General features: G+C 48.1%; 1 protein-coding gene across 1 annotated transcript in view; it reads left to right on the top strand.

Moving 5' to 3' along the window:
- The window catches only part of LOC119583356 (fibrocystin-L-like), a 39,872-nt gene that overhangs the window by 11,537 nt on the left and 18,335 nt on the right, over positions 1-10,000 (top strand). The window contains exons 20-37 of the mRNA XM_037931829.1: positions 288-491; positions 787-905; positions 1,110-1,267; positions 1,694-2,532; positions 3,313-3,439; positions 3,714-3,834; positions 4,093-4,245; positions 4,679-4,859; positions 5,309-5,459; positions 5,783-5,942; positions 6,305-6,486; positions 6,860-7,026; positions 7,427-7,668; positions 8,021-8,175; positions 8,375-8,659; positions 9,080-9,252; positions 9,562-9,631; positions 9,741-9,903. Coding sequence (XP_037787757.1) covers positions 288-491; positions 787-905; positions 1,110-1,267; positions 1,694-2,532; positions 3,313-3,439; positions 3,714-3,834; positions 4,093-4,245; positions 4,679-4,859; positions 5,309-5,459; positions 5,783-5,942; positions 6,305-6,486; positions 6,860-7,026; positions 7,427-7,668; positions 8,021-8,175; positions 8,375-8,659; positions 9,080-9,252; positions 9,562-9,631; positions 9,741-9,903 — 3,650 coding nt within the window. The remainder of the gene's footprint in view (positions 1-287; positions 492-786; positions 906-1,109; positions 1,268-1,693; positions 2,533-3,312; positions 3,440-3,713; positions 3,835-4,092; positions 4,246-4,678; positions 4,860-5,308; positions 5,460-5,782; positions 5,943-6,304; positions 6,487-6,859; positions 7,027-7,426; positions 7,669-8,020; positions 8,176-8,374; positions 8,660-9,079; positions 9,253-9,561; positions 9,632-9,740; positions 9,904-10,000) is intronic.

The raw sequence follows: 10,000 nt of genomic DNA, 5'->3' as shown, positions 1-10,000 counted from the left end.
TCTCTCTCTCTCTCTCTCTCTCTCCTCTCTCCTCTCTCTCTCTCCCTCCCTCTCCCTCTCCCCCCCCCCCCTCTCTCTCTCTCTCTCTCTTTCTGAACGACCATCTTAAGGATGACTTGTTATGTCAGACTAATTCTATCAAGGTATTGTAGTTTGCTGTAAACTCCTTTCTCTTTCATACAACCAATTAAAACGGAAATATAAACATATTTATTCATCCACCATAACCAAACTTATGAAACCACAACATGAAATAATTAACTTCAAACGCAATTTGACCATCACAGCGGGCATCACGTGACACCAGGAGCAACTCTAACCATTAAAGGGTCAAACCTCGGGTCAGCGCCGTGCCAGACCAAGGTGACCCTTGGGTCGGGTTCATGCGAGGTCACAACGGCCAGTGAAGACGTCATAACTTGTGTCCTTCAGGATTTGACTGATGTAGTGTCCCTCGTTCCTACACCCATCAGCGTCGTCGTCTCCGGCAGGTAAGAAGAGAGAGAGAGAGAGAGAGAAAAGAAGAAGGAAAACTTAAACTAAACGAGGAAAGAAGGACAGGATTACATAACGCTACAGATATGAAGGGAACTGTTTCGTATTTTTGCGCCAAAAAAAGACTATTCTCATTAGTTATATGCATTTTTGATAACTGCAAATAGATGGGGAAAGATAAAAAACACTAACACCTAAACTTACCAAACCAAAGGCATATAAATTATTTTTGTGATTTAAAGTATGAGATACTTAAATGAACTCAAATTTCATCTCCAAATCCCCCTACAGAGGCGCCGCCACGCTCAGCACGAGCGGGCGTGAGAGTCTCCTCACCCTTATGCCGTCCATCAGCTCAGTAAGCCCACGGGAAGGGTCGGTGGGCGGAGGAACCCTTATAACCATCAAAGGTGTGTTTTCATAATTTTAATAATGTCGTACTGGTTATTTTTTGCGAAATCGCCTCTTATTCAACACATATTTTGTGGTTGGGTGAGAGATAATGTGTGATGAAAAGAATTATATGTTAAGTGAATTCTATTGTTTAGCGTATTGGTTAGTTTTCTGCACAACTGGATCCTGAATAGAAATGCACCATTCTGTACCATTCCCAGGCACGGGTTTAAAGGCTCTCGACGCTGTGGTGAAGGTCAAACTAGGTCAGAGTCCATGTCAGGTGGTGAACCTGACTTCCACCGTCGTCACTTGCATTACCAGCTCCGTTGCATCTCCCGAAACGGTCACTCTCGGCCTCTTCGTCTCCTCCGCAATGGTAAGAATCTCTCTGGTGTATAATTATCAGATTTTGGTGTTTTAATTGGGAGGTAAATTAATATCCGCATAACATTAATTGTAGTTGGCCATAGCTTTTGTAGTTTCTGTTGAATAGGAAGATCTGTACTATGTTCCTAAAGTTTGGTAGTCTTCACTGAATGGTAAAACACTCTTCCATGTTGATACTATTGTATTAAAACCCACAGTGCAAAAACTAGATTCACTAAAAATGAAACTACAGTTTCGAAATCCACCTTTAGCCCTGAAGATGGAATCCAGGTGGATTTCGAAACAGTAGTCTCATTTTCAATAAATCTAGTATTTGCATTGTGGGTTTCTCAACTATAGTCTTCACTAAATATCCAATTATCGCTCGAGAAGATATGATAACCACGTATCTACCTCGCCCGTTATCTCCATCCAGGTGCCAGCCCTCAGCGAAAAGCCAAACACATTCTCCTTCGCGGAAACCGCAACGCCATCTGTCCGAAGTGCGGGCGTGTCCAGAGGCAGACTGGTGATCAACGGCTCTGATTTCGGCTCCAAGTCGTCCCGAGTCAGTGTCACCCTCACCAGGGTCTCGGCGGCCAGGCGGAGGAGGAGCCTCGAGGCGATGGCAGCGGAGGAAGAGGGCCTCGGCTCTGACGACGTGTTCGAGCTCTTCGGCGCTGACTTCGAATCGTCCAGCGATTTCTGGAGGTCGGTGACAGGGACACACACAGCGTTCTTCGAGGAGAGCATGGCGCGAGGGGCGTGGAGGGTGGCAGGGAGCGCCAGGGTGAAGGAAGGAGAAAGGACATCGCGAATAAAACGTCAGGCGAGGGAAGAAGTCCCTTCTCTGATGTGTAAGATTATTCTTCTGTCTGATACGTCGATCGTCTGCGACACGAGCCACGTCGCAGCTGGCGAGTACGAAGTGTCCGTCGGCGTGGAGGGTGTTGGCAATGCCCTGACTCACGAGGACGCCGCCCTTGTCACATTCGTGCCCCTCGTAGACAGCTTGACCCCGGAGCAGGGCAGCGTGCACGGAGAGTCCCTCCTGACCATCACGGGCGCAGGCTTCTCGCCAGGGGACGTGACCGTGGCAGTTGGTGGCGTCGCGTGCCCCTTGGAGAGCCACTCGGTGACGTCGCTGACTTGCCGCACACCTGCGCACTCGGAAGGGCTCACCGATGTCGTGGTTACGTCGGCAGGCATAGACGCTCGTGCGGCGTCGAGATACGCCTACACCGTCGCTAAGACTCCGGTCCTTCGTCGTGTCAGGTGAGTTCTGCTTGTCCGATAATGTGCGTAATGTCAATATACATACGTATATACAGACTGAATGAAAATATGCACACACACACACACACACACACACACACACACACACACACACACACACACACACACACACACACACACACACACACACACACACACACACACACATATACACTCCTTCCTCATCCTCTCCCCTTCCCTCCCTTCCTTCCTTCCTTCTTCCACCTATTCCCTCAGCCACTCTCTTTCCCTTCTACCTCCCTTCCCTCCTTCCTTCCTTCCTACTTCCCTTCCCTCTTCCCTTCTTTTCCTCAGCCACTTTCCCTCACCCACTCTCCGTTCTTTCTCTTTTTCCTCCTTTCTTTCTTTCTACCTTCCTCTCTTTTTCCACCCCATCCCTCAGCCACTCTCCCGCTTTCCTTCCTTCCTTCCTTCCCAATCTTCCTCCTCCTTCCTTCTTTCCTTCCCTATCTTACTCCTCCTTCCTTCCCTATCTTCCTCCTCCTTCCTTCCTCTCTTCCTTTCTTCCACCCTCCCACCTTCCTCCTTTCCTACCTCCTTCCTTTCTTTCACCTCATTTCCTCAGCTACTCTTCTTCCCTCCATTCCTATCTTCTTCCCTTCCTCCCTCCCCTCTTCCACTTCATTCCCCCAGCTACTCCCTCCTTCCTTCCTCCCTCTCTTCCTTGCCCTCCACCTTCCTCCCTTCCTCCCTTCTTCCGCCCAGTGCCCTCAGCCTCTCTCCATTGATCTCACCTCTCTCCTCCGTGGCCTTCTTCAGACTGCAGAAGAGGACCTTGCGTGTGGATGGAGAGGGTCTTTCTCCCTCCGGCGATGCCCCCGAGGTCTTAGTTGGGGGCGTGGCATGTCCTGTTACCAGCTACGATAACAACTACATCACCTGTCACGTAAGCTATTGTTTGTCAGATTAATTAATTTAGCTACTTGTTAATTATCTTTGGGCTTTTCCTGCGTTCCTACTTGTGTGTTTACATGTCCATTGGGTTTTATTTATTGGATTGTTTTAGTCTTCTGTATTCTCTCTTTCATTTCTGATCTCTCTCCCTTCCCCTCCTCTTTTTTTCTCTTTCATTTACCCTTCCTCTTTCCTTCGTCTCTGCCCCCTTTTTATATACCATGTTTCATTTCCATAAAACACGCGTCCCAATCCCTTCCCAACAGTATCCTCAGATTGGCGGAGGATCACACCTTGTGCAGGTGCGTGACCCGGTCTACGGAATCTCCAATAGTAACCTGATGATAACCTTTGACCTCGTCGTCACTGACATCTCGCCTGGGCAAGGTCAGTTGGATTTTTTTCTTTTTAATTGAATGGTATCCGTCTTGTTTTAAGTAATAATTCACATGCATCCCTAAGTACTGTAGTAAATGACAAGACTCAAAATTGTATCATAGCGTCGCATCTTCAAAAGAAGAAGAAGAAGAAGAAGAAGAAGAAGAAGAAGAAGAAGAAGAAGAAGAAGAATTAAACCAGCCGAAACGAGAAGAAAGGAAAAGAAAAATATATTGTGTTCATTCATTTAAATTCTCTCTGATGCAGGTAGCTTTGGCGGCGCTGAAGTAACAGTTCGTGGAAGAGGATTCGATCCTGAAGGCGGAACTGACGTCACTATTTGTGGACAGAAGTGTGACGTCACCAGCTCTACGTTTACCGCCATTACATGCACGACGCCATCAACTGTTCAGGGAGGAGGTGAGATAACTTGCAATAATAGTCTGAGTCGGGAATTGTGATTTGCTATGGAAATATTATCTACCGCGGTTCAGAAGCTCTAATAAAAAAATGTAAAGAAAAGATATTACACTGATATTTTAGACGTCAATAATTAATGTAATTAACGTATACATGCATAGCCATTCAATATGAATACTCAATCTCTACCGAAATTCAGAAAAATAAATTGAAAAGGAAGTTGTATTGTTTTTTGACAACGGGTTCATTTTGAACTGAATAACGGCAGCCAAGAAGACCAAAGAGTACCCTGAAAGTTTTTTTCCCTTCCATCCAGACCCACACTTTCACCTCGGCATTACAAACTACGTTATCACAATAATGATAATTAAGTTACTTACGAGGACGATGATTAGGATAACATTTTCCATCACACTGACCCTTCCTTTGGCAGACGAAGTGGAGTGCGACGTGGTAGTGAGGAACCCTCCCTTCGCCGGCGCGCCCTCCGAGGCCACGCTGCCCAAGGGCTTCGTCATGAGGGCGGCCCTCACGCCCTTCGTCAGCGCCGTCTCTCCTCGCAGGGGAGGCACTGCTGGAGGCACTCGTGTCACTGTCGTTGGCACGGGGTTTGGGTAAGTTTGTGTACACACACACACACACACACACACACACACACACACACACACACACACACACACACACACACACACACACACACACACACACACACACACACACACACACACACACACACACACACACAGACACATACACTCGTTATTCAGCCTGTTTTATGCAAATTGTTGATAGATTTTGACTAGTAGATAATCAGTTTTATCTCTTCCTTCATCCCTTTTTCATTTAAAATCTAATTGTGATGATAAGAATAGATTTAAAAAATCTTTCAATCATATATGTAAGAAATGGACCAACAGTTATTATGGTGTCTCAGTTATTTTTTTCCTCACGGGGGATTGAAAAGTAGAATATATAAAGAATATTCGTCTGTGCAAAAGATCAAAACAGCAGCAATAACATCAACAACTATAACAAACACAACTCAATTGTTTGTCTTTGATAGCGATTCTGGCAACACTGTCACCATCGGCGGTGCTTCGTGCTTAGTGGCGGAGGAGAACGCGACGAGCATAACGTGTGTAACGGAGGCACTCCCAGGCGGCGGCACCTTCCCCGTCCACGTCTCAGTGTCTGGCATCGGTCTAGCTAAAGTAGTGAGTGCCATTTCTCTGTTTATTCCCTTCCTCCTCCTTTTTCCTCCTTTTCTTTCGTCCTTCTCTTCCCCTCCTATCCCTTTCAGTTCCGTTTTCTTTCCTTCTACCCTTACCTTTCCGTCCTCCTCCCCCTCCCATCTCCCCCTCCCCCTATTCCTCCCCTTTCGTTTCATAATTGTCTGTTGTTGCCAACTCACATCATATTTCATTCTTGGGAGACACTTACATATTAAACCATTTCTTTTTTTCTATAGCCTTTTTATTCGTTCATTATCCTCCAGTTCATTCATCCATTTCAACTCTTCCTCTCCTTTCTATCGCAGGTCGAAGGAAACCACTACAGCTACATAGACCTCTGGAGTTCTCGCTTCACGTGGGGCGGCGAGGCGGTGCCTTCGGAGGGCCAGCTGGTCGTGGTGGAAAAAGGACACACCGTCTACCTGGATCAGTCCACGGAGGTGCTCAAGATGCTCCTCATAAAAGGTGGGCGGGGAGAGGGATGCACGTGTTTATAAGCAGGGAGGAAGGCAGGGATAGGAGAGAGAGAGAGAGAGGTGAGAAAGAAAGGAGAGGGGAAGGAGACAAGGATGAAGAGGAGGTGGAGAGAGAAAAGGAAAGAGAGGGAGAGATAGAGAGACGGAGAGAAAAGAGGAGATAAGAAGAGAGGGGTTTGAAAGGAGAGGAGGAGAAGAGAAAAGAGAAACTGAGAGGAGAGGAGAAGGGATAAAAGAAGAAGAAGAGAGGAGAGGTTAAGCAAAGAAAGGGGGGATAAAGAAAAAAAAAGAAAGATAGAAAGAAATAATTAAAAAAAAACAGTACCTCAAATCGCCTACCCTTCCATCTAGGGGGCCACTTACTGGTGGACCCGGAGGCGACGTCGGAGGTGGTGCTAAGGGCAGAGTACATCCTGGTGGTGGACGGAGGGGCGCTCAGCATCGGCTCGGAGGAGGACCCGTTCGAGGGCCGAGCGACCATCGAGCTCCACGGCAACGCAAGGTCCATCCAGCTGCCGGTCTTCGGTGCCAAGGTGCGTCCTGGTGCCACATCTGCTCAGAGGGAGAAACATATTGAAATGAGGAAATAGATAAATAGGCAAATTTTACTGATAAGGATTAAGAGAGAAAAAATCTGAAAGCGTAGGCAGCAAATGTGTATATAAATAGATAAAACTTTGGATGCTAATATTGACCCATCCATCCATCCATCCATTCATTCAACCAATCATTGATTGATTGATTGATTGATTGATTCATCCATCCATCCATCCATCCATCCATCCATCCATCCATCCATCCATCCATCCATCCATCCATCCATCCATCCATCCATCCATCCATCCATCCATCCACCTACCTAAAACCCACCCACCCACCCCACTGACGGCATTCCTCCTCCCTCAGGTGCTGGCGGTGCGCAACGGGACCCTCGACCTCCACGGCGCTCCTGTGTCCGTTCCATGGACGCGGCTGGCGTCGCCCGCTGCCCCCGGGGACCGCGACCTCAGCCTCGAGACGCCGGTCGCCTGGCGCCCCGGGGACTCCCTCGTCCTCGCCTCCACGGAAAGAAGGTGAGACGAGACTTTGGAATTTTAAGATATCTTTATGTGCTTTAAAGGTGAAGAGGGTAATATTTTTAATTTTATCAAGTGAATACTACTTGATCAGCTCTTGGTGTGTTTTTAGGATGATATATCGGAAGATTAATGTATATACATATCTCGCACAATCATACTATGAAAAGATATTTATACAAGAGCTTTAATTGAAGACAAGAAGTTTAAACAATTTTTGTTATTCTCTCCTCCTTTCTCTTTTTTTCATCTCTCCATTTCTTTTCTTTTCTTCCCCTCTCTTCATTTTCTACTCCCCTGTCCTCCTTTTCTCCTCGCCTCTCCTCCGTTTCTCCTCTTCTCTTCTCTTTTCCTCTCCCTTTCTTCCACCCATTGTACCCGCCATTTTCCGAATCAGGTTCTCCACCAACGAGAACGAACAGCTGACGATCGCAAGCGTGTCGGGAGACGGCCTGACCGTGACCGTGACGGAGCCTTTGCGTCACCATCACGTCGCGTTACGTCAGACGCTGGGCGGACGCGTGGTCGACACCCGCGCGGAGGTCGGCCTTCTCTCGCGCAACGTCAGAATCCGCGGCGTCATGAGCGCGGATTTCGCCGACGATGTCATAGAGCCATGCGGAGGGAAGTGGAGTCCAGGTGAGGGGTTTGTTTTGCTTGTTTGTTTGTTTGCATGATTGTGAAATAAATGTAAGGTGGAGGGTCGATTTGTTACGTATTAGTAGAAACTTTGCACTCATCTTTTCCTTCTAGTAAGTGAGACTGTTACAAGGAAAAGCTCATGGATATCATTTACTTCATCCTAGCTATAATTACGTAAAAAAGAACAGAAAACAAACGGGAAAAAAGGACTCCACAATATCATTTACAAGATCATACCCGTGTAAACAAAATCAAAACACTATCATACACATCACCCTCACCTCCTAGGACACATTTCCCCCCCTCCCCCTCGCCCACACACCCACCTAACTCGCCTCTTTCCCCTCAGGCCAGTTCTCGACGGCGCCGTGCTTCAACGGGAACTTCGGCGCGGAACTCGGCAGCGACATGTTCGGCGCGACGGTGATGCTGGCGCCCGAACGCCCCGGCGAGGAGATCGTGGCGGCGCGGATCCAACACGTCGAGATCTCGCAAGCCGGGCAGGTAGGGAGGGGGAAGGGGGGGAAGGGGCATCGGAAGCGAAGGGTAGGAAGGGATTGGGGTGGGCAGGGGGGATGGACGGGTGAAGAGAAGTAAAGATGGATAGACGTAATGAAACGTCTCTCTGAAGAGAAAGAAAAGAAAGAAACAAAAGATAACCCACAATTCTTCCTCCCTAACCCTTCTTTTCTTGCCCCCACAGGCCTACCAGATCGGCCGCTACCCGCTGCACTTCCATATGCTCGGCCGAGTCCACCGCTCGTACGTCCGTGGCTGTTCCGTTCACCACTCGTACAACCGTGCCATTACCGTACACGCCACCAGTGGTCTTACGGTGGGATCTAACGTATTATTCAACACATTCGGACACGCTCTCTTCACCGAGGATGGGAATGAAGAGGACAATGTGTTCGAATACAATCTCGCTGTCTTCACTCGCTTGTCTTCCTCTCTCCTCACAGCTGATCTCACTCCCGCTTCCTTTTGGGTGAGTGGGGGATTTTTTTTTGAGGGTATAGTGATAATAATGATGATGATAATGATGATGATAAAATTGCTATTGTTTATGATGATGACAGTAACAGTACTAATACTATCTACCACACCTCCCTCCTCCTCACATGTCCTTACCCATCCTTTTTCTCCTCACCCACCTTTCTGACCACCATCCTCTCTTCTGCTCACCCTCTCTCCTCCTCTTCACCTCCCTCTTCTTCCTCACCCACCTTCCTTATCTTCATCCTCCCTACTCCTCACCCACCCTCCTCCTCCTCCTTCTCACTCATCCTCCCTCTTCCTCCCCCTCGCTCTCCCTCTTCCTCCTTACCCACCTTCCTTATCCTCCTCCCTATTCCTCACCAACCCTCTTTCCTCCCCCTCCTCCTCTTCCTCTCCCTCTCTCCCCCAGATCGTGAACCCGAATAACCTGGTCCGCCACAACGCTGCCGCAGGAGGAACGCACTTCGGCTTCTGGTACCGTTTGGAAAATGCCCCTTCAGGTCCCTCCGCCGGGTCGAATCATTGCCCTAACAAGGCGCCCGTGGCAGGATTCTATAACAATTCCGCTCACTCTATGGGCAGGTTGGTGAAATGAGCTTTATTTGTTAATCTTTAGTTTATGTGCGGTTGTTTAGTCTTCTGTGTTTGTGTGCTTTTGTGAGTGGGAGAGAGATGGGGGAGGGGGAGAGGGAGAAGGAGATGGGGAGGGAGAGAGAGAGGGAGAGGGAGAGGGAGAGGGAGAGGGAGAGGGAGAGGGAGAGAGAGAGAGAGAGAGAGAGAGAGAAGAGGTGACAATTGAGATCGAGAGATGAAATAAACGAGAAAAAATATGCTTCTCACAATCAAATATCATAATTTTTCTATGCGAATCAATCCTACCTTTAACTACAGGTACGGTCTGTGGGTATTCTCCAATGAAGGCTATTTTCCCAAGACTGATAAGTGCGGACATGAGGACACGGTATGTGGCATTGCCATCGTCTGCTGTTATACATTTCTCTGAACACTAATATATAAACCTTTATATTAATTAATAGAAATAAAACGAAAACAAAATGGGTCTGGTACAGGTGGCTCGCTGGGAGAACTTCACGGCGTGGCGTTGCGAGCGCGGGGCGGAGGTCGGAACAGGCGGAGCGCTGCAGTTCCACAATTTCGTGGTTTTGGACAACGAGAAAGCCGGTTTGGAGATGATACAGGTCAAAGGAGGCTTTGGGATGGATGACGGACCTGGTAAGTGTGCTGGGTTGGTGGTTGGCAGTTGGGCAGATTTGGTGGATATTTACGTGTGTTGGAGAGGAAACAGAGAGGGACTTTGATTTTCACTTTG

Source organism: Penaeus monodon, chromosome 17 (assembly GCF_015228065.2).
Source record: "Penaeus monodon isolate SGIC_2016 chromosome 17, NSTDA_Pmon_1, whole genome shotgun sequence".
NCBI lineage: Eukaryota > Metazoa > Arthropoda > Malacostraca > Decapoda > Penaeidae > Penaeus > Penaeus monodon.
Note: the sequence above shows the minus strand (reverse complement) of the source record. Positions and strands in the feature narration are given on the sequence as shown.